Source organism: Pelecanus crispus, chromosome W (assembly GCF_030463565.1).
Source record: "Pelecanus crispus isolate bPelCri1 chromosome W, bPelCri1.pri, whole genome shotgun sequence".
NCBI lineage: Eukaryota > Metazoa > Chordata > Aves > Pelecaniformes > Pelecanidae > Pelecanus > Pelecanus crispus.
Genome location: NC_134675.1, coordinates 10355428 through 10380092, shown reverse-complemented (window position 1 = coordinate 10380092; position 24665 = coordinate 10355428). Strand labels below are relative to the sequence as shown.

Sequence of the window (24665 nt, the reverse complement as noted above, 5' to 3'; positions counted from 1 at the left end):
TTCAAACTTGGAGAAGTGTTGTGGTTTAGCCCCAGCCAGCAACTAAGCACCACGCAGCCGCTCGCTCACTCCCCCTACCCCGATGGGATGGGGGAGAGAATCGGAGGAGTAAGAGTGAGAAACACTCCTGGGCTGAGATAAGATAAGTTTCTTGTGTACCTGGCAGAGCATGGGAAGCTGAAAAGTTCTTGACTAGCATGAGCAGTACTTAGCAACAACTAAACCATCAGTGTGTTATCAAAATTCTTCTCCTACTAAATCCAAAACACAGCACTGTGCCTGCTACTAGGAAGAAAATTAACTCTATCCCAGCCGAATCCAGGGCAGTATCCACCCCTTATTCTATACCATCTGCGTCATGCACAGGCCCTCCCCTCTCCAATGTGTTCTAATTAATCACCACTGGTTTCCCTATCTTGTCTTGATATATACACAGAGATATCATTCCCTTCGTCTATGGCCCATTCCTGTAAAATGTCCATTGAGTTCATTTAGCCCATGACTTTGGGTTTCATCTGTCTTTCAGAGCAGGAGAGGTGGTGTGCAGTGTTGGATTGTTGCATGCTGAAGCCAGTTCTGGTTCCAACACAGTTTCATCAAAGTTCATTTTCATTAAGCTGGGCAATTCTCACTGTAACACCATTGATGTGGCATATAGCAACCATAACATGCAGTACTATATACTTACACATTAACATACAGTTAAGAGATAACATACAATAAGAGATAACATACAGTATTATATAGCAATTAACATCATACAATTCAGTTCATTGACTATTTTCACCCAAAATCAAATCCCCTTGAGGTACACATTGGACTTCCCCATCCTTTCGCATCACCCACCAAGTGCACCCAGATCCTTGAGCAAAAGCAATCCCACGAATGGGTTTGCCTTTGCCAGAGCGGGAGGTCACCCAGACTGTCTTACCCAGCATATTTTTTATGTGCACTACAGGGACTTTATCTCCTTCTACAGTACGTAGAAGTTTTGATTGGGCAGGGCCAGCTCGATTGGCAGATCCCCTGGTGTTGACTAACCAGGTGGCTTTCGCTAAATGTGTATCCCAATATTTCAATGTCCCACCACCCATTGCTCTCAGGGTAGTCTTTAACAGTCCATCGTATCGCTCGATTTTCCCAGAGGCTGGTGCATGGTAAGGGATGTGATACACCCACTCAATGCCGTGCTCTTTGGCCCAGGTATCTATGAGGTTGTTTCGGAAATGAGTCCCGTTGTCTGACTCGATTCTTTCTGGGGTGCCATGTCACCACAGGACTTGCTTTTCAAGGCCCAGAATGGTGTTCCAGGCGGTGGCATGGGGCACGGGATATGTTTCCAGCCATCCAGTGGTTGCTTCCACCATGGTGAGCACATGGCGCTTTCCTTGGCAGGTCTGTGGGAGTGTGATAGAATCAATCTGCCAGGCCTCCCCATATTTATATTTCAGCCATCGTTCACTATTCCAGAGGGACTTGAACCGCTTGGCTTGCTTGATTGCAGTGCATGTTTCACATTCATGAATAACCTGTGCAATACTGTCCATGGTCAAGTCCACCCCTCGATCACGAGCCCATCTATATGTTGCATCTCTTCCTTGATGTCCTGAGGCGTCATGGACCCACCTAGCTATAAATAATTCACCCTCATGTTGCCAGTCCAGATCCACCTGAGCCACTTCAATCTTAGCAGCCTGATCCACCTGCTGGTTGTTTTGATGTTCTTCAGTGGCCACGCTCTTGGGTACATGAGCATCTACGTCACGTACTTTTACAACCAGGTTCTCTACCCGGGCAGCAATATCTTGCCACAATGCAGCAGCCCAGATGGGTTTGCCTCTGCGCTGCCAGTTGCTCTGCTTCCATTGCTGCAGCCACCCCCACAGGGCATTTGCCACCATCCATGAGTCAGTATAGAGATAAAGGCCTGGCCACTTTTCTCTTTCAGCAATATCTAAAGCCAGCTGGATGGCTTTCACCTCTGCAAACTGACTCGACTCCCCTTCTCCTTCAGCAGTTTCTGCGACTTGTCGTATAGGACTCCCTCCATACAGCAGCTTTCCACCTCCGATGCTTTCCCACAAGACGACAGGACCCATCAGTGAACAGGGCATATTGCTTTTCATTTTCTGGCAATTTATTATACAGTGGGGCCTCTTCAGCACGTTTCACCACGTCCTCTGGTGATATTCTGAAGTTTTTTCCTTCTGGCCAGTCCATGATCACTTCCAAGATTCCTGGGCAACTGGGGTTTCCTATTTCAGCCCGTTGTGTGATCAATGCAACCCACTTACTCCATGTAGCATCAGTTGCATGATGTGTAGAGGGGACCCTCCCTTTGAACATCCAGCCCAACACCGGCAGTCGGGGTGCGAGCAGGAGCTGTGCTTCAGTACCAACCACTTCCGAAGCAGCTCGAACCCCTTCATATGCTTCCATATACTTTGTTGATCACATCCACTGGGATCTGACGACGTCCATCTTGCCATTTTATTCCTATAAATTGGATCTCCTGTGCAGGTCCCTTGACCTTACTTTGTTTTATGGCAAAACCAGCCTTCAGAATGATTTGGACTATTTTGTTTCCCTTCTCAAAAACTTCTTCTGCTGTATTTTCCCACACAATGATGTCATCAATGTACTGCAGATGTTCTGGAGCCTCACCCTGTTCCAGTGCCGTATGAATCAGTCCATGGCAAATGGTGGGGCTGTGCTTCCACCCCTGGGGCAGTCGGTTCCAGGTGTACTGAACACCCCTCCAGGTAAAAGCAAACTGGGGCCTGCACTCTGCTGCCAAAGGGATGGAGAAAAATGCATTAGCAATATCACTTGTGGCATACCACTTAGCTGCCTTTGACTCCAGTTCATATTGAAGTTCTAGCATGTCTGGCACGGCAGCACTCAGTGGCGGCGTAACTTTGTTAAGGCCGCGATAGTCCACTGTTAGTCTCCACTCCCCATTAGACTTTCGCACTGGCCATATGGGACTGTTAAAGGGTGAGCGAGTCTTGCTTATCACTCCCTGGCTCTCCAGTCGACGAATCAGGTTATGGATGGGAATCAGGGAGTCTCGGTTGGTGCAATATTGCCGCTGGTGCACTGTTGTGGTAGCGATTGGCACCTGTTGTTCCTCAACCTTCAGCAACCCTATAATCGAAGGGTCCTCTGAGAGACCGGGCAACGTGGACAACTGTTTAATTTCCTCTGTCTCCAAGGCAGCTATACCAAAACATAAGTGTATTATCAACATTCTTCTCCTACTAAATCCAAAACACAGCACTATGCCAGCTACTAGGAAGAAAATTAACTCTATCCCAGCCAAAACCAGGACACCTTCCCAGTACAAAGCCACTACGAATTAAAGATCTACAAGGAAAAGATGCACAAAGCACAAACTCCTGAAGGGCAGTATAGTTGTGGTAAATGGTGTTAAGTCCAGTTGGCAGCCGGTCACGAGCGGTGTTCCCCAGGGCTCTGTTTTAGGGCCAGTCTTGTTCAATATCTTTATCAACGATCTGGATGAGGGGATTGAGTGTGCCATCAGTAAGTTTGCAGAAGACACCAAATTGGGTGGGAGTGTCGATCTGCTCGAGGGTAGGATGGCCCTGCAGAGGGACCTGGACAGGCTGGATCGATGGGCCGTGGCCAACTGTATGAGGTTCAACAAGGCCAAGTGCCGGGTCCTGCACTTGGGTCACAACAACCCCATGCAACGCTACAGGCTTGGGGAAGAGTGGCTGGAAAGCTGCCTGGCCGAAAAGGATCTGGGGGTGTTGGTAGATAGCCGGCTGAACATTAGCCAGCAGTGTGCCCAGGTGGCCAAGAAGGCCAACAGCATCCTGGCTTGTATCAGGAATAGTGTGACCAGCAGGAGCAGGGAGGTGATTGTCCCCCTGTACTTGGCGCTGGTGAGGCCACAGCTGGAATACTGTGTCCAGTTTTGGGCCCCTCAATACAAGAAGGACATTGAGGTGCTGGAGCGTGTTCAGAGACGGGCAACAAAGCTGGTGAAGGGTCTGGAGCACAAGTCTTATGAGGAGCGGCTGAGGGAACTGGGATTGTTTAGCTTAGAGAAGAGGAGGCTGAGGGGAGACCTTATTGCTCTCTACAACTACCTGAAAGGAGGTTGTAGTGAGGTGGGTGTTGGTCTCTTCTCCCAAGCAGGTAGCCATAGGACGAGAGGAAATGGGCTCAAGCTGCGCCAGGGGACGTTTAGGCTGGAAATTAGGAAAAATTTCTTTACGGAACGGGTGGTCAAGCATTGGAACAGGCTGCCCAGAGAGGTGGTGGAGTCCCCATCCCTGGAAGTGTTCAAAAAATGGGTAGATGTGGCACTTCGGGACATGGTTTAGTCTAGTCTACCCTTGATTGGTTTAGGTGGGCTTGGTGGTGTAGGTTAATGGTTGGACTGGATGATCTTGAAGGTCTTTTGCAACCTAGACGATTCTATGATTCTATGATTCTATAGTGCCCAGTCTCTTTGGAGACAGAGCACACAATCCCATGTAAAGTAAGTGGGCCTGCTGTGCTACCAGCCCCTTTCCCATCATCAAAAGCATCCTTGTTACAGCCATAACCTCTTTGTCAGGGTCCACGGAGCGGCCAACATGAGAGAGAAATGCCTAGTAAAAGCCCACCGGTACCCTTTTGGGTCCTTGAGATACCCTCTCCTGAGGTAGTCTATGCCAAGGATGCACGGAGCGTCTGGGTTCTGTCCCTCTATAGTTTGATATCATTAGGGCACACTGTGCACCAGTGTCCACCAGAGCCTTCTACTCCTGTGGGTCTGACGTTCCAGGCCATCGAATCCACACAGTCCAGTAAACCCGACTGTCCCTTTCCTCCACCTGGCTGGAGGCAGGGCCCCTCTAATACTGGTCATAGTATTCGTTGTTCACGTCTTGTAAATGAGAATCAAAAGTCCCTTCATTAAGATCGTGAGTAGAATTAGCCCTCCTTCTCTGTCTGGGAAACTGCTCACTGGAAACTGGAGCTGCAATTTTCCTGGGAGAACCGCCTTTTGTAATAGTTTTTCCTTGCAACTCATGCACCCGTGCCTCTAGGGTCGAGGTGGGTTTTCCATCCCACTTCCTCATGTCCTCTCCATAATCACGCAGGTAAAACCACAGGGTGCCCCGTGGTGTGTATCCTCTCCATCCTCTCTCTTGAGCATAAGGACGTTGACTCCTAATGGCTGAGACACTGGTCCGTACAGGTAGGGAGTAGGACAGATCCTCTCTGAGTTGTTGGAACTCTCGGCACATTTTTTCAGACAGTTTTTCCACAGCCGAGACACAGGCCCGTAGGGAGGAAGAGAGACTTTCTTCCTATTCCCGGAGTCGTCTAGCCACTTCATCCACCGTTGGTGCCTCGTCATCCTTCCAGGCCAGTATTGCCAATGAGTTGGAATACGATGCTGGTGCGCTCCGTACCACCTTCCGCCACATGGATTGTGTGCACCTGACTTCATCTGGATCTTTGGGTAACCGCTCATCATTCAGGTCACTGTAAATCACCTCCAGCACACCTAATTCCCTCAGGTACTGGATACCCTTCTCTACGGTGGTCTATTTGCCTGGGCGGTATAAAACATCCTCCTTGAAGGGATACCTTTCTTTCACGCTTGACAGAAGTCACATCTAGAGGCTGAGCGGTTTTGCCCCTTTTCCAATTGCTTTGTCAATGCCCCCTTCCCTGGAAAGGGATCCCAGCTGCTTGGCTTCCCTACCCTCTAAATCCAGGCTACTGGCCCCGTTATCCCAGCATCGGAGCAGCCAGGTGATGATGTGCTCGCCTGGATGACGACTGAAATCTTTTCGCATATCTTGCAGCTCACTCAGGGATAGGGATCGGGTGGTTACCATCTCATTTATGGGTTCTTCCTCCTCTGGTTCTCGTGATGGCCCTGGTTCATCTTCATCCCTTACTAAACGAGCTGATTTTCTTGTGTATTTTTTCTTCTGTATAGGGGCAAGTGATACCGGCGCTGGTTGGTTCTCTGTTTTAGCCACGGTGCCTGTCACTGGGGTTGGAGTGGCTGCAGTAACTGTGGTGGGTGTTGGAGTAGCTGCAGTGCCTGCAGCTGTGGTTGGAGTAGCCACAGTGCTCGTGGCTGTCGTTGGAGTAGCCACAGTGCCTGTTGTTTTGTCATCAGATCCAGAGACCTTCTCTTTCCCTTGAGGGTACTGAATAGTGTTGACCATGGCTCGATAGGCATGGGCCAGTCCCCAGCATGTTGCAATGATTTGTGTCTCTCTGGAGTTGCCAGGGTGACAACATACTGGAATGAAGCTGCATCAGGGGAAGTCCACACTGGACATTAGGAAAAGGTTCTTCACTGAGTGGGTGGTCGGTCACTGGAACAGGAAGTGGTCACGGCCCCAAGCCTGTCAGAGTTCAAGGAGCATCTGGACGACGCTCTTAGCCATATGGTTTAGTGTTAGGTAGTCCTGCGAGGAGCAGGGAGTTGGACTCGGTGATCCTTATGGGTCCCTTCCAACTCGAGATATTGTATGATTCTATGACTGCTTTAGCCATCCTTAGTTTTTTATTCAGTCCCTGATTTACAGGTGTGGCTGCAGCCTATCCTCAGTTTGGACTTCAACCCTTGACTCAAGTTACCATTAAAAGCTCTTGCCAGAAGATTATAGGAATAGGTGGCTGGGGTATGAGAAGATCATACAATCAAAGGCATTCCAGCCTTCCACCCGAGTAATTTTCAGTGTTTAAGGCAGCACGTCCAAATCCGGTGGCTTTAAATCATTTTTGTTCTGCAGTCATGTAAAAATGTTGGGCTGGTGATATAGAGCTGGCCTGCTGAAATCAAGATTACTGCCTTGTTTTTCTTAATTATATTTGGATATTTGAGAAGGAGTCAAGGGACCTATAGCAGAAAGGTTGCTTGTGCACAGAGGTTCCTTAGAAATATATTTGTTGGTGAGGTGAAACACAGATGAGGGGTAGCAATACTGTTTTTTTCTTTCTGCTTTCCATCTCACTAGTGAAGAAAAGCAGTGTCATCATGTGGTTAGCTTCTTTAAGGCAGTGTTTCTACCGTGACCTGGTCCTGGTGCCCATCAGGCTGTACAGATGCCAGTATGACTGTTGTTGATTTTTGTTCTGCAGAGTAGGAGAGAGAATATGATCTGTGATGCAAAAAGCAACAGTTATGAACAGATTTCTGTTAAGAACAGAACAGCAATTATTGGTTCAGATTGAGGATCCCTAGTCTTTTGTTCCCAGTAGTGCCTGTCAGTGCATATCTAGGGAAGAGCAAGCACTGAGCACTTGCATATGGCACTTCTCTATAGTACTTTCTTAGCTGCAGACTATTTTCAGCTCAAGCAATTTCCTGAACATGGAAATTCATTCCTTGTGGTTTGAATGAATCTCTCTTCCAAATCTGTAGTGAATCTTTCTACCTAATACATGATCAGTCCTTCCTTGAACCCATGTAAACATATTGCATCTGCAACATCCTTTGAAAGGAGTTCCACAAGTCTACTATTGACTTTCTTTTGTTTGTTTTTGGTCCCACTTTCATGTGATGGTCCCTTGCTGTGGAGAAAAAGATACTGAACAGTTGATCTCCATCCATGTTCCCCATATTACTGACTTGTCAACTTCATATCCCTCTTAACTTGCCTCTCTTTTGAGGCTGAGGCACCCTAGCCTATTTGTTCTTCATACAGGTGCTGGTTTGGATCCTCTTTGCACTTCTGAACCTTTTCCAGCTCTAATGCCATTTTAGAGATGAAAGAGACCAATACTGCACATTGATGAACAGATTGAATGTACAGTTGATGTACAGTCCATAGTGATTCTGTTTTCTTCTTTATGCCTTACCTGATGATTCCTAACACTTTGATTTGATAGGGATTGGACTGGGAGTCAGGAAACTTGGATGCTTTTCCTGCCTCACTTGTGTAGTTGCTTGGCTTCTTAGTTTCTGCTGCTTCTCTAAACTTTTATGCTGGTGTGGTTAAGTGTGCACGCTCTTAGGGAAAAGGATACCCAGTGTATGCACTTGTAGTGGCTGCCAGGGCCCTGTTTCTGTTGGGGAGCAAGTTATTATTACATAGTGGGGAATTGTAGCATGGTGGATTTAGAAAGTCTTTGGAGTAATTATATCTCAGTCCCCAGTAATTTTCCCTTGCTAGTTTTGTCACTATGAGAAATGAAATTATTGCTGCTTGTCATTTTCCTTACTTTCCTTGCTGGAATCGGTCTATTTTTCTGGTAGCCTGACTTGAGTCATGGGTGGATTTAAACTACCTACAATTAAAAGTGGAGGATTTTATAGAACCGTTAGCCATTGCATGCTTAGTTAAGGCATCTGTGCATACCTTCTTAAATGGTGCCCTGAATATAATGAGGACCAGAGTGATAACAATGTACCGAATGGTTACCATTAATTCCAAGTGGTTCTGTGAAATATTTGAATCGCTGAGGTATTGATGACTTCTGTTGTGCATATTTAGGTAATTAATGAATTGAAAAGTATTTTACTTGTCAGAGTTGATGGTTCTGATTTCCTTCTCAGCAGTTCTTTTCATTCAACCTTTATATACTGCAGAAAATAATATTCTTTACCACTTAGTGTATGTGTATTCTTAGTTGATGTGTATTCTTTTCTCTTCCCTAGATATTTTTAAAAGGGAAGTTTCTTTTGATTTGCAAATAGTCCTTTAAACTCTTTTTGTCTAGAGTTTTCATGATCATTAAGTATAAAGTAGTAATAAACCACAGATTGCTTTCAGAGTTTATGAAAGCAAACTTTTTTAAAGCTGCATTGCTGCAGAAAGATGTAACAAGTAGTTCATTATACCTATTTAGCTGAGCAGTGTTTGTGACAATAATGGTTGATGCATTAATGTAGATTTTAGGAGCAATACCCATTTCTTTTCCAAGAGAAGGCTTAAGAATATTTATCTTGGAGACTTCTAAAAAACCCTGCTTATTTGTGTAATACCTTTTTAAAATAGCTAACCAGATGTATGCAGGGAATGCTTGTGCATGTCACATATGTCTAATGCCTTTCCTTCTCCTGGGACCAAACTACATTACATCATATTTTATGATTACAAGACAGAATTTTAGTGGAACTTGGCCATATGGTTGAGTCATCTGTTCAGTTTTGGAAGGATTATACTAGTATCTTCAAAAGACTTAGATATATTGGCTTTTTTAACCCATAAAATTTGAAAACCTGCTGTCTCTGGCAATGAAAACTACCCCATTTTCAGCTTATTGTTTATATAATCCTTTGCAGTTATTAACTTAATCTCTTAAAGATGCTGTTACAGGATGCAAAAAAGATGCTTGTATGTTATTTTGGGTTTCATATCTCATGAGATGGAAGGGAACCCCAAAGATATGTGATGTGGATTCTTTAAAAAAACAAAACAAAGCAGCCCCCCAAAAAACCCAAAACAAAACCAACAAACCCATGTTCTTTTAATTTTTTGTCACGACCCACAAAGCTCTTAGGCATTCTGTCTTCTTCCTTGAAGACTTAAAAACTGTTACAAATCCTTGTGCGTGCTCTCTCTCTATCTCTCCCTCCACCCTTTCACATAAAGTATCGAAAAGCATGTTTTGAAAAGGATGAGAATTAACTTGCTGCCGACTGGCCATTTGCTTCTGGGAACAGCCTGAATTCAGCAGTTATTCATTCATAGTTGTTACATTAGATGCACTCCACAGAATCCAGCATAGCCTTGGTGTACAGTCTCAATCTTTGAAAAGTATGTAGAGTAAGCAGAACGTAATAGGCAGTGTGACTATCTAGGGATATTTGTCAGGTTGCTCTATTTGTAAGCATCAAAGGGGTAGGGTGGCTTTAGGGAAACATTTTATAAGATTTATATTATTACTAGGCATTTCTCTCTCATGTTGGCCCCTCCGTGGACCCTGACAAAGAGGTTATGGCTGTAACAAGGATGCTTTTGATGATGGGAAAGGGGCTGGTAGCACAGCAGGCCCACTTACTTTACATGGGATTGTGTGCTCTGTCTCCAAAGAGACTCTGGGCACTATACTGCCCTTCAGGATTTTGTGCTTTGTGCATCTTTTCATTGTAGATCTTTAATTCGTAGTGGCTTTGTACTGGGAAGGTGTCCTGGTTTTGGCTGGGATAGAGTTAATTTTCTTCCTAGTAGCTGGCATAGTGCTGTGTTTTGGATTTAGTAGGAGAAGAATGTTGATAACACACTGATGGTTTAGTTGTTGCTGAGTACTGCTTATGCTAGTCAAGGACTTTTCAGCTTCCCATGCTCTGCCAGGTGCACAAGAAACTGGGAGGGGGCACAGCCAGAATAGTTGATCCAAACTGACCAAAGGGCTATTCCATACCATATGACATCATGCTCAGTGTATAAACTGTGGGGGGGTTGGCCAGGGAGCAGCGATCGCTGCTCGGGAACTGTCTGGGTATTGGTCAGCGGGTGGTGAGCAATTGCATTGTGCATCACTTGCTTTGTACATTATTGTTATTACTATCATTATTATATTGTTATTATTATCATTACTATTTTCCTTTATTTCATTTATTAAACTGTTCTTATCTCAACCCAGGAGTGTTTCTCACTCTTACTCCTTCAATTCTCCCCCATCCCATCAGGGCAGGGGGAGTGAGCAAGCGGCTGTGTGATGCTTAGTTGCTGGCTGGGGTTAAACCACGACAGAAGGTAAAAACCTCTAGGTTGAGCTGCTGAGCTCTCTTATTATAGAAAATGTTCATGGATCTTGTGAAGAAATCAGAATATAAGCTAGGCAACCCTAAATAGGGTTTCTCCATGTAGCAGCAACAGTATTCCTCACAGAGGGGGATCAAGACTACAACAGTCAAACCATTGGCAGCACTTATCTCTGATAAGAGAATAGTAACTTGATGATTGTGGCATGCAAATATAATCCAGCCTAGAAGTAATTAATAGGAGCCAAGTGATTCTTTAAGGGTAAAAAAAAAAAAAGTGTGTGTTTGTGACTTCTGTCATCTTGTGTGAATAATCCTAGCATGTTTAGTGAGATGCAGGGTATCCAAATTAAGAAGAGCACTGTAGCGATAGCGCTTAGTGCTCTAGTAAATCAAACATGGATAAGAATATTCAGATGAGAATGAGAGGGCTCTTTGTGTAGACTGGTCCATTAATACTGAGCTGGGGTGGTTGTGCCAGACAGCAGATAGCTCAATCACTGTTCAAACAGGCAAGAGTTAAACCCCAGCACTAGCTTGGGGCAGCAGTAGCTGAGTTTCCACAGGCTGCCTGGAGGATGGTGTACCATCTGTGGCCCTGATCAGATGAAAGGTGAGGCCATCAATGCCTGCTGAACAGAAAATCTGCATAGGGCTGTGTGTGTTATTATTTGTCCCTGTAGAGAAATGGAGCTCCTTTTGTAAATGAGGCCCAAGGGAAGGAACCAGGGTGAGTGCCTGCTTGCTTTTTCTGTCCTTTTACTTAAGGCCTGCCACGTGTGGGCAGTTGATGTTCTGCATACAGAGTCTGATGCATAAAAGACTTGTCTGATTCTCAGTGCATGTGATGTGGAGGATAAACAACATGGGAAGATGTGGTGGTGTGAAATCTCACGTGCTCTTCTCTGGCTGCTGAAGTGGATTTTATTTTCATGCAAAACAATTGCTTGCTTTCCCAATTTCTGAAGTCCAACTGGGAATATATCTTAGGTATAACTTTCCTATGACTCTTGTATTATCCTTCATTGCAACCATGGAAGTAAAAGCAGCTAAGCTTAGCTTGCTGCTCTAATATTTGATTTTGGAGACTGACAAATATTAGATCTAGAGGTCAATCCATGACAGAAACATCTGTCAGTGGCCTCATGAAGATCAGACAGATAGTGAAACTTTTTTGACTTCTTTTGTAGTCATGAAGTACTTTTAGAGATTGAGTTGAGCCCTTGAAGACTCCAAACAAAATAATTTCTTGGAATAGGGATTTGTCTCTGTATGCACTGTTTTGTTTAGCTGTGTCATGGGCTTCAGAATAGAAGGCTATAACCCAGTAACAGTGGATGTGTCCTTTACAAGAATGACAAATTCAACTATAAATAGACTGTTTTTCTACTCTGAATAGTTTTGAGATTTTAATATATATTTTGTTATGAATTTTAAAACTGTATTGCTTCCTACAATGGCATTCTAGTAGGTATAAAAAATAATGTGAAGTGATTTTAAAAACAACCATCTAAGATGTTTTCTGGTGCTTGTGGAGAATATTAAGATGGTGGAGCTTTGTCAAGTAATCTACTTTAGTCTTGCTAGTAGAAAAAAAAAAAAGGGAAACAGCTTTCATTGTGAGCTGTGATATCATGTGGATATTTGTAATACAAAAATAAGATGCCATGGTGGCTGGTACCTTATGAATACATCTTACAGTAGTGGTAACACTGATCAATTAATGTAATTCTGGACTGTGTGCAATTCTGCTTGGTGTTAAATTTTTGTTCTTGTCTGCAGACTTCATAATTAGCCTTTGTGTCTCTGTTCCCCTTTGCAGAATAATGGGGAGGAGAAAAGGGCAGCAGCTCTAAATTTAATGAAAACCAGCTTACTACGCAGAAGTGGCAAGATAAGCAATGTTTGGAGAGGTTTAGCAGTAGACAGAAGGAAAGATGGAGCCATGGGTCTACAAAGCGACAGTCCTAATAAGTGAGGTAATGTTGCAGTTGAGTGGGTTCCAGCAGGGTGGATGTCCATTTGCCCATCTGGAAGCAAGAAGATCCATCAGGTACCTGTGTTCTCTGACTAAATTTACTAATCAACAGAAACTGGAGGGTGTTACTAAAAATCTGGGTAGATGTAGTCAGCTCAGATACTCATAGCAAGAAATAAGTGGTGCTGAATTTAAAAACAATCCACTAAGGAAGTGGTATGTGTATGGCATTGAATGCTGAAAGTTGACAGGCTGTTCCTGTCACTGTCTCTAACCAGAGAGTTCAGATGTATGCCCTGGTCATTAGGCACACTCTGATCCTCACAGACCATTGTGTCTAACACAGTATTGCAGAATGCAAGATAGTCAACACAATAGCTGAATAAACAAATTTTGCTTGCATAGTTGGCATTGTCCCTGTATCTTACAGCCTGCTTATCACTGAAATATACTTACCAGATAAAAGGTGAGATTAGATTGTCCAGCCGATTTCACTTTAAATCTCATGATTTCTTTTTCCCAACTGACCGTGAAGCAGTTGTGCAGCAGAAATCCTGAAGACTCGAAAGGCTAAATGTCCCTTATGTGAGTTGCAATTTGACCTTGATACATAGCTAAAATTTGTTGATTCAGTGGTTCTTCAGTCTTAAAACTTTGTTAGAAAGCAGTCTTTTCCATGCGTCTCATGCTGATGATCAGTTTCTTGTTCATATATTTTTAAGTGTAAGGAAAACCTGAGGATTCTTGGTGGTCCTTTGATAACCATTTGAGAAGTGTGGGGATTTTTTAAGTCTGTGTTTTGACACCACATGGATTTTTTTTTTTTTATGGAAAGAGCTGCCATGTATACAGCAGTAAACAGTAGTCTATTAGATGTATTTTGGTTTTAGTAACATTTACTGAGTAATTTCAAGATGAGAACAACAGTCATATGAGTTCATTGTAGCTTAAATCTTTAGAACTATGAGAAAAGGCAGAACAATGGGAGATGGTCACTTCAAACAGGATTGATTTGGCTTTTTTATTTTTAAGAAGTCCCTTGTGGTTTTTTTTTTTTTTTTTTCCTGTGTTAGGATAAACATTGTTTCATTTATACAAATATACACAATTAATTCTTGACTTTACTTTCTTCTGTCTTATTGAGAATGATTGGTTGCATGTCATGTGGTTACTGCTACATCCTTCACTATCTGAAAGTAAAGATAAATCTCCAGTTGCTGTATTGGTGATGTGTGAGGTGATAAACAACGGGCAGTAGTTGGACATATTGCCAATACTCTGGCTGTATGTTACTAATGATTTAGATGTAGTTTTTCTTATTTTGTTCTAATGCCTCGCATGTTGTGAGCTTTTTGCTCATCACTTTTCCTTTATCTCCACTGGAATGAAACTGATTACTTGAAAACAGCAGTAATTGCTTAAAAGAATATAGAAGCCCTGATGTACCTAGATGTGATGTTAACAGGAAATCTCACTGTTCCTCAAATGCAAAGATTGATTTATTTTATCTTGTTAAAAGGCTTAAAAGTAGTATCTGAAGGAAAAATACATCGTGGTCTTTACTAGGAAATGAAATGAGCAGCATTTGTGAGCCGTGTGCCTCCCAACCCATGCAGAACTCCACTACGTGCCTTTAAGCTCGCTAGATGTGAGCCAACCATATTCCTTGGTCTGTGGACTGCGTTATGCTCTCTTGGCCTCCCTTGCAGACTTCTGGTCTCAGCCTCTTCACTTTCTTACTCTTACAGAAATGAAATCTCACATTTGTTATGAAGAGGCTGCTTATCTCTGCTTTATTAACGGTGCAGATTCCCTACACTGACTGTATGGCTATTCTGCATTTAAAGCCTGACTGAAATTGTGAAAGCAAACACAGGTTTGTAAAAAAAAATGTACAAAAAAACAAGAAACTTACAAGAAACACAAATATCTCATCAAAACATCAAACTTAAATGCATTTCTGTCCTGGTTTCGGCTGGAATAGAGTTAATTTTCTTCCTAGTAGCTGGCATAGTGCTGTGTTTTGGATTTAGTAGGAGAAGAATGTTGATAACACACTGATGGTTTAGTTGTTGCTGAGTACTGCTTATGCCAGTCAAGGACTTTTCAGCTTCCCATGCTCTGCCAGGTGCACAAGAAACTGGGAGGGGGCACAGCCAGAATAGTTGATCCAAACTGACCAAAGGGCTATTCCATACCATATGACATCATGCTCAGTGTATAAACTGTGGGGGGGTTGGCCAGGGAGCAGCGATCGCTGCTCGGGAACTGTCTGGGTATTGGTTGTCGGGTGGTGAGTAATTGCATTGTGCATCACTTGCTTTGTATATTATTATTGTTATTATCATTATTGTATTGTTATTATTCTCATTACTATTTTACTTTATTTCAATTATTAAACTGTTCTTATCTCAACCCAGGAGTGTTTCTCACTCTTACTCCTCCGATTCTCTCCCCCATCCCATCGGGGTAGGGGGAGTGAGCGAGCGGCTGCGTGGTGTTTAGTTGCTGGCCGTGGCTAAACCACGACAATTTCTTTCCATTTTCATTGCCCTCTTAAGTGTTCTCGGAGCACAGCTTACAGCCTGCTGCAAATTCTAGTCATTATTTAAGCAAAGACCACACTAACATTTTTCTACAACTTCCCCCCCCACACACACTTGTAGTCTCAGATGACCATTTCAGTCAGGTCATCTTTCCCCTTCTCTGCTGGTGAAAGACCCTTTCATTTCACAGCTCGTAGTACCCTTTTGCCAGGAAACTGTCTGGGCAGCCTTCTATCTGGCTGATAGAAGCACCCTGCTGAGTGACTTGCTGTTCAGTTGCATTATTCTGGGGTTCAGCATGAAAAAATGGTTTGCTTGGATAATAATCACTTCTTTATCCACTAGAAGCTACCCAATGAATGGGTAATTATCAAGGTTTACTGACAATCTACTGTTAGTCTTTTGTTACCATTCCTTGTTCATTCACTCCAACTGCTTCCTGCCTTCCCCATGGTGCTTTTTATCTCCTGTTCAAATGGAATTCATGGTCTGACACAAATACAGTCTCCAGTGTCAAACAGATCTCATGCACTTTGCATGGACAGTTACCCCAACTAGGCACAGTAGCACAAGAAGCAAGAGGAAGACAATGGATTAACGCTTCTGGTTATAAAATATTCACAGGTTACTTGCATTGCTGCTACTGTTTCCACCTTTAAAGAAATGCATGTGTAAGTGCTGTGAGCTGCAAATGTTTTGTCTTATGTAAAAATAATTAATATTAATAGCCATCAGTCACCTAAAATAGGGAATGTGGATGGCCAAGTGAAGCTGGGAAAGACTATTTCTGTTGTAGCAATTAGTGACATTTAGATACTATTGCTATGAATTACTTTCAAAGCTTGGCTTTTTTGACAACTTAATTAGAGGTCAAGACCTTACTTGTGGTAAAGTTAATGAACATAGCATCTTTTGGCATGGCCTTCAGGGTGCTGCCTCAGTGGAATGCAGTGCAACAGAGGTCAGCTTGCAATGCCACTGGTGCCATATATGTGCCATGGGCAGATTTTGAAAGGTACAGAAAAGAGCTGGAGCTGCAGCAATTGAAAGGGGCCTTGGAGGCAGCAGCTTCTGGCATCTGCTAAGCTCTGAATGTCCTGGGAGCTGCTGCCACAGACTTGGACAAGCTATTTCTGATAAGTTCAACAACATCTTGCCCCTCTGCAAGGGAGATTTCCACTCCAACCACACAAGTTTGCTACAGGCAAATACAGTCTCTAAATTGGGGATGGAGGGCAGGGAAAGTTGTAGGCTACTTATCTGCTTATCCCTGACCCCTGAGTTATAATGTTTTGAGATAAGCCATTCTTTTGAGAAAAGCCATTGTCTGTTGTTTTAAGTTTGAGGGATGTTTTGTCTAGTGAATGCATTCCCTACAATAGGATTGTTCTTGTTTTTAAGACTTTCTTGCAAAGTCCAGCACATGCAGACTTTTGTGGATGATCTTGTGATGTAGTGGTGTTCAGTGTCTTTGCCATGTGATTGTTTGTGATGCCAGTCTTTAAGTATTCCTTTCCTTTTCAGACAGTGAGTTGCCAAGTTTGAAATTATCAAGAATTTCAATTTGCTACTCAGCTTCCCTGCAGTTCTGATTTCAGTGGAGATAACATAACTGTCTCCAGTAGGTTTGCAACAATGCAAGGTCACTTAAATCATCTCCTGTAGGCTGCCTGCCAACAATAAACAAACACAGTTGTCCAGGTAATGTTTGCTCAGGTCTTTGCACATGGAAAACACTATGTACAAGCGCTAAGGTGAACTATTACCTCTTGTTATATGTTGTCATTTCTTGCATGACATTTACTGGTAATCTCAAAGACAACTGAGGTTTAATATCTTGATGTGGCGGTGATGAAAAAAGTCGGTACCTTTTTTAACATCTTTTTTAATTCTTGAGATTCTCCTCTGGAAAGGAAAATGTTCACTTTGTGACAGAGAAAACAATGCATAAAATAGGTAATGCAAGCTTAAACTACAAATAATGGGCTTTGATATGAAGGTTTATCTTTGGACTCAAAGCAATTTGTCAACTAAACACACTGTGTGTGATCCCAATGATGAAGGATTTTTACTGGGCACTTTCAGCCCCAAATGTATAGTAACTACTTTATTAGTATCTTGCAACCATAGAATCATCCCTAGGTTTGCAGAGGAAATAACCTGTGCATAGAGGAAGCTTAGAGGAGCCACACAGTCAACAACTGTCAATACAATTACTGTCTGTAACCGCTACTAAAGTGTGTGTCTGTGCCTGATGGAGCTGCAGTTTTGACAGTTTGACCTATTCTGATGGCGATCATTGAAGGTGGTGTGAGCATTCTTCTTTTGGCTTCATGTGCTTTTTAATGACTAATCATAAATTGATGGTATAAATCAAGTCAATCAGTTCACTCCTGCACTCTGCCTCACTCCATTAACCTTGACCAGACAGTGCCCTGTGCAGGAGTGGCTTTCCATCCCAAGCTTGGCTAGCTCTTTCTTGCCAACTTTTTTCTCAGGTTCCTAAATGTTTAAATGTGGAAAACACTTAACTTTTATGCAGCTTTCTCTGTGCCATTTCTTTGGGTTGGCCTTTTTTTTCAGCTTTCAATGGTAATAAATGTGTGCAAGAACATTCAGGAGAGCCTGGGCACAGTGCTGGTACTAATAATCTTTCTCCCTTCTTTTTCTTTTACCCCAGACCAATGAGTGGAATAAGAATGATGATCGGCTGCTGCAGGCAGTGGAGAATGGCGATCCTGAGAAAGTGGCTTCATTGCTGGGTAAAAAGGGAGCCAGTGCCACCAAACAAGATAGTGAGGGCAAAACTGCGTAAGTCTAACTTGTGATTTAAGCATAAGGGAGGGGGAAAAACCAGCCTTGGATGTGCATGCCACTTACAGTAATTAAGAACCAGAGATCATCCTGTAAATGAAGTTTTCTTTTTCACCTGAAGCACAATACATTCTAGAAAGCTTCTTTCTGGTAGTCTATATTTGTAATTCTACATTTAAAATTCCATTTCAGAATCACAAACCCATTGAGGTAACTTGAAGCTGGATTGCTGGGTAGATTTGGGCCATTTTAGGACAGGGCATTTTGGGACTTGGGAGTTTCATGGCACACTGCAGACTGCACGCTCCAAAAGGCGTTAATCTTCGGGTCTATTTTTTCCCATGCATTTTAGTTTAATAACATAGAAATGAAGATAAATTTTCTAATGGGTTAGTTTGAACTGAAACTATGGTGACTGGGTTTTAAAATCTTGCAGATGCCAATGACTCATGCAACAGTTCCTTGTTTTCATTGAAGTTTGGCAATGAAAGTTTTGAGTGAATGAGATTCCTTTTGCAGTCTCAATATATTTCATATATAGCATTTTCTTCTTCTATTCTTCCTCTTGTTCTCCTGTGAACATTCTGAATTGTGGAAGATAAAAGATACCAGTAAGAAAATTACAGCCAAGAGATTGCTATCTTTAACTTCTTATGGCATAGAAAGATGATTAAATGGATAAATGAGAAATAGGCATCCTGTGGCAGAACCAAAGCCTTCATAAAATTCTGGATAGATGGAGAGAAAGGAAAACAGTTTCTAGTCTTGGGAGAGGCAGCACAAGGCAGTTTATACCAAATATGTTCTAATGAATTACCTCTGGGTTACATTTATTGAGTCACACTCTGTTTCTTGCTTGGTCTGTTTGTTTCCTACATCTGCTCTGTTTCTGTTCTGCATCTGAGGAAAACGAATGATGGCAGTGATTCATAATGACCTGCACTTTAATATGTTTTTAATTTAAAGAAGTTGCATACATGTGTTTTTCTTCTGAACATAATCAAAGCATGACTTCCATTGGATCTTCTGAATTACAGCTATGTCTAGCATCTCATGTTTTTACAGTCAACATAACTTCAGAGCTAGATTCTTAAGCTGCACTGTATCCAGTGTAACACCCATTTTGCAAGTTTCACATATAATTTGATACTATGAATTTTTTCTAGGGAGCCAACCAAGACTGAAATGATCAATGAGTATGCACAAACCTCTTAACTCTAAGAAATGGGATTGTTCTAACTAGGGATCTGGTGCAAGGATTTTCAGCTTTACAGGGATACACTACAAAATTCCCTTTTTTTTTCCTCTTTATTTGCAACTACAAAGAAGTTGATGACCATATATTTATATTAATGATGCAGTTACTAATGATGCAGATACAAGTACTTCTTTTAATTGCTTGGAACAAATGTGAATTTGCTATGAAGATCTCTGCTTTTGCTTGTTCCGTATAATCATTTAATTGTCATTTACTTTTTTAGGTATTTCTGTGTAGTGGTTTGAAAGAAAGCTTGAGAGAGAAAGAAGAAAAACAGCATTACTGTGTTAAAGAAATACAGTTTGTCAACTCATTCTGTTTCCAGTGCTTTGGGAAACTTAGAAATAACTTGAGCAGGTCTGCTTTCTCAGTTTTGAAAGATAGAGACTGACAGGTGTAGAAACAATGACACTGATCTGGAGAGACATAGCTACCAAAGAGTATCATCACCCAGAAATGAACTCCAGCATGGCTTATTAATAATGGGCAGTGTCTTGTTTGCATTTTTCCCACTTCAAAGTCTTTCTTTACTGCGTGTATGGCAATGTTCTCAAATGCAAAATGAAGTTATCATTTTTGTATAGGTGTCCTGGTTTTGGCTGGGATAGAGTTAATTTTCTTCCTAGTAGCTGGCATAGTGCTGTGTTTTGGATTTAGTAGGAGAAGAATGCTGATAACACACTGATGGTTTAGTTGTTGCTGAGTACTGCTTATGCTAGTCAAGGACTTTTCAGCTTCCCATGCTCTGCCAGGTGCACAAGAAACTGGGAGGGGGCACAGCCAGAATAGTTGATCCAAACTGACCAAAGGGCTATTCCATACCATATGACGTCATGCGCAGTATATAAGCTGGGGGGAGTTGGCCAGGGGGCAGCGATCGCTGCTCGGGAACTGTCTGGGTATCGGTCGTCGGGTGGTGAGTAATTGCATTGTGCATCACTTGCTCTGTATATTATTGTTACTATTATTATTATATTGTTGTTGTTATTATTATTATTTTACTTTATTTTATTTCAGTTATTAAAGTGTTCTTATCTCAACCCGGGAGTGTTTCTCACTCTTACTCCTCTGATTCTCTCCCCCATCCCACCGGGGCAGGGGGAGTGAGCAAGCGGCTGCATGGTGTTTAGTTGCTGGCTGGGGTTAAACCATGACAATAGGTGAGGCTTGTTTCTCCTGTGTTTGCAGTATGATGCCAAGGCTTCATTTCTGCACAGTGATTCTGTGTGCCTAACATAGCTGTTTTGCCCTATCTCAGAAGCTCTGCTTGGAGTCATAGACCCTGCTGTAGCCCAGCACTCAGGTCCGTTAGTGTCCTGCAGAAGCATGGTACTAGTTTGTCAGCTACCTCAGTTGGAACATGGGAGACTCTCATGCTGGGAAAGAGCAATCTGGAGAGGTCTTTTTGGGACAACTGGCCACCGTCATGCTCAGATTTCACTGGTTACATTTTAGGAAGTGGTCTGCAGTGCCATGTAGGAAGGGAGCTCTTTGGATGAGTGGTCTATTGATCTCTGTGAGTATATATTGATGCATTTGTTTATATAATTAGGCTGAAGGTAACTAACCAGAAGAACATGAATGATTCAATTATATAACAACTTGCATAATGTGATTAAAGATTTTGGAATGTGCTTGAAAGCAAAAAAGGAGAAACAATTACATGTTGCAGTACAGGTTTGTTAGGCCTGTCATTGTCTGTTCCCTTAAGGTGTGACATGTTACTTTTGTCTTCTTTTTTCATTCTTTTTTTTAATAACCCTTCAGTCAAAATTCTCAGTACTGCCCAGATCTTTATTTGAAGCATAGTAATATAGTACATTATTTTAAACAGAAGGTGGAGAGGACTCTAATTTTTCGTGCTTAAAGGGGTACTTCTAAGTTTTTGGTTTATAATCAAATGGCTTCTTAATATAAAATGCTTGAACTGAGAGGAACAGAGACCAGAAGCCAGGATTTTCTGTATTTGTCCTGTTGAGTACTGTATGCATCATTCTACTGAGTCCTGCTACAATGTGCTCCAGCTCTGGCTCAGTTTTGGACATAACCACCTAAATTTCACCTGTGTCCTCTTTTGCCTCTGTCCTTTTCTTTGTGTTTTGCCCACATGCAATAAAATAGAGATGCTCTAAATTAATGAGGTCTAGGTACCAGTAAATTTCTTAGAGGTAATATTTACAGATTTTCATCAGGAGGTTTAACTCTCCAGCAGTACCTCTCAAAAAAATAAAATAAAAATTAATATTATCAAAGTAATGAAATGAGTTTTTTAAGACTTGCCTGACTTTCCACACTACTGCCCTGCCTCTGACTCAGTCCTTTCTATAAACAATAAATCCGTTTTAAGGCCTTGGAGCAAATCCACCTTTGGCATAAGTTGACACAGCCCCATTGTTGCTCCCACTTAAACTGCACAGACTATTGCTAAGCACACTTGTAATAGAACCTATCTGGAAATCTGACTGCCGTTGTAATCTTATTCTGACAGATAGGGGTTTTTTTGTTTGTTTTGTTCTGGTTTTTGGGGTTTGATTTTTGTCCAGCTTTCTTAAACAACAAAACAGTGCTTTCCAATTTGGAATTTGATCATTTAAATCCCACTTAAACTAACAAAAAAGGCTTTTCAAAGAGGGCGTTTTCAGGAGGGAATAGGTTTCATTCATGTACTGCGCTTTCCACAAGAGCAAGTGTTCAAATGGGTTGTTATTTAAAGAAGGTGCTGCTATTATTGAAGAGGGGGTGATTTTGGAAAGGATTCACAATGTATAAATGGCAGCACTTCCTTGTCCTAAAATTATTTTGTCTGTGTGCCAGTCCATCACTGCCATGTTTGCATGTTTCTGCAAAGTACTGAACTAGAATTAAATGCTTATGGCTATTAAATGAAACAATAGGTTTCTGTAAAATTTTTTAATTTCAATTGAATCAGCTGTTGTTTCATAAAATGAGTCTGACAACTGTACAAAAAAGCTTTAGAAACTTCTACAAATGCACTTTTTAAGGACTCTCTCACAAAACTATTGTCAATAGCAGTTAGTACAAATTATATATTTTCATTTGAACCAGAATTGTCATGCCTTGGAGGCTGAGCTGAAAATAAATTTTGGAGCATATTCCAACCCCAAATGCTTTATATTTATCATGTACATAGTATTCATTTTTCTTTTCTTTCTTTTGGTTTTTATTGTATAATGAGGTGGGGTGAGTGGCATGAAAGACATCACTGTTAAAAAAAAAAAAACCAGGTTTTAAATAACTTTTAAATAACTTTTTAAATAACTTTTGTCTTTCCTTGTACATAATAATATTTATCTTAAATGAAGCTATTGGAAGAATACAGACTTACTACAGTTATTATACTGTTCTAGTTGAGAAAGAAAACCATAGAAAATGTTTTAGATAGCTGATCTTCAAAATTGGAGAAGTCAGGTGAGCCCAGTGCCTATGAAATGGAAGAAGAATTAAATAGCATCCTCCCTTTCTTGATTCCACATTGCTATAAATCCTCTAGGAGACCTTTGAAATTCAGGCAGTCTCTACATTATTTTCTTGTGCACGTTGAGGGTCCTCAGTCTAACACCATGCTCTAGAAGATGTTTCTTTTGCACAGACTGTGTCATCTCTTAAAATTGCCCAAACAAGTAGAAAAGCATACTAGCATATTGTCTTTTGAAGATTGTACCAGGATAGGAGCTGCAAGACAGGTCTAGTGTCTGAGGATTGTCACCTCTCCAGGAATGGAGTTCACTGGTGTTCCAGTGACCTGATATGATCCCTGACAGAAAATATTTTTTCTTTATTTACTTTTATTACAATATTTAATTTATGGTGGTCCAGATGATCACAACAACATCTAGGTTTCAGAGCATGGACAAAATAAAGAAGATCACAGTGATCTCCACCTGTGTTTTATCTCTAGCCAACAGATGGCTGAAATTTGGTTCTTATTCCAAAATTTCTTGTAAAGTTTGCTTCCGTGGGAGATCTGGGTGTAAAAGCTTTTGTCTTTCCAAAACTTTCCTGAAGTTCTTTTCAGGTTCAAATCCTGTTTGTTCCTTTTTGTTCCTCCTCTCCCCTGCAGCATTGTTATAAATATGATTCAATTAAGATGTTGATATTCAATTTCCTGAAAAATTACTTTCCACTTTAGTCTAACTCTTAGAAATGTTAATGAAACATCTGGGCATGGTTGGGCGAAACTGTCCTCTGCCAGGATAGTAAATTTGGCTAATTAACTTTCTATTATGTTCAGTATGAGCCAATTGTTAATGTACAGTGAGAGGAAATGCTCGTATCTCCATAATGAAGGAGCAGGAGCAATACTTTGATTTTATAATTTGGCAATACATGAAAAAAATCCACATTTCATGCAAACATTACTGTATTGACGATCATGCAGGCTTTTAAATGAGATCTGTGGAGTGGAATTCATGTCAGTGGTTTGTTCCTGGCTCTTGACTGAAACTCTGTGTAGACCATTTCTGATGGTTTTGAGTACATGACCCCTCACTTAGACTTGGAGTTGCACCATGATCAAATTTTTAGTTCTTAGCTATATTTTTGACGGGACTTGAAATCAACAACATTCAAGTTCTATTATATGCATTTTGGAAGCAAATTTTTGTAAGACATTTTAATATTTTTATACCTTCATGTTATTAAAAAAAAAAAGTGCAGAGGCCATATTCTGAAGAGACAGAAATTAATGCTCTTTAGTTTGATTTCAATTACAAAGGTCCTAAACTTCACTTCTGAAAAACTGAAGCTTTTTACTTTCTCTCTTTAGTGATTTCCTATATTGTAAAACAAATAAATTCCACTTATTTAAAGAACAAACTCCTTATTTCATATAAAGTTCTTTGAGCATTGAGAAACATCCCACGGGTTTTGCATCTTACATGCACAGGACTTCCTGCAAATGATAGCTAGAGTTCAAAGGGGAAACAATCAGTCTGTATTCCTTCTAGGAGCCAGCTTGCATCTTCTGTTTTATAATTGCTTTTTCACACAGGCTGATAGGATGGCTATTCTTAATAAACTGTTGCATTTCATTATCTATTAGTAGGGCTGTCATCTCAGAAGAAAGCAAGTTGCCTTCTGAAGGGCCCCTGTACACATGTTCGGATAGCCTGTGAGCTGCCTGTTCCACTCCTGCTCACGGGTAGGATTGGCCAAACCTGTAATGCAGCATCAGGCAGCCACTGGAATTCCCTGTAAAGCAGCTCCATTCACAGAGTTGCCAGATACCCAGATTTTACCAAACCTGGCCAGGTTTCAAGAAGTTTGTCAGTTGCTTGGATCAGAGCATAGCCTAGATGGTTGGAAGTTTTTGTATGCCTGGCTTGAAACAGCTGCAGCTTGGCTCATGTGGAG

General features: G+C 41.7%; 1 protein-coding gene across 1 annotated transcript in view; it reads left to right on the top strand.

Moving 5' to 3' along the window:
* Positions 1–17891: 17891 nt before the first annotated feature.
* LOC142596418 (ankycorbin-like) overlaps positions 17892–24665 on the top strand; it is a gene marked incomplete at its 5' end in the record, with an annotated part of 48843 nt that continues 42069 nt past the window's right edge. Inside the window, one exon of the mRNA XM_075725520.1 lies at positions 17892–18031. Within this exon, the coding sequence (XP_075581635.1) occupies positions 17892–18031 (140 nt within the window). The remainder of the gene's footprint in view (positions 18032–24665) is intronic.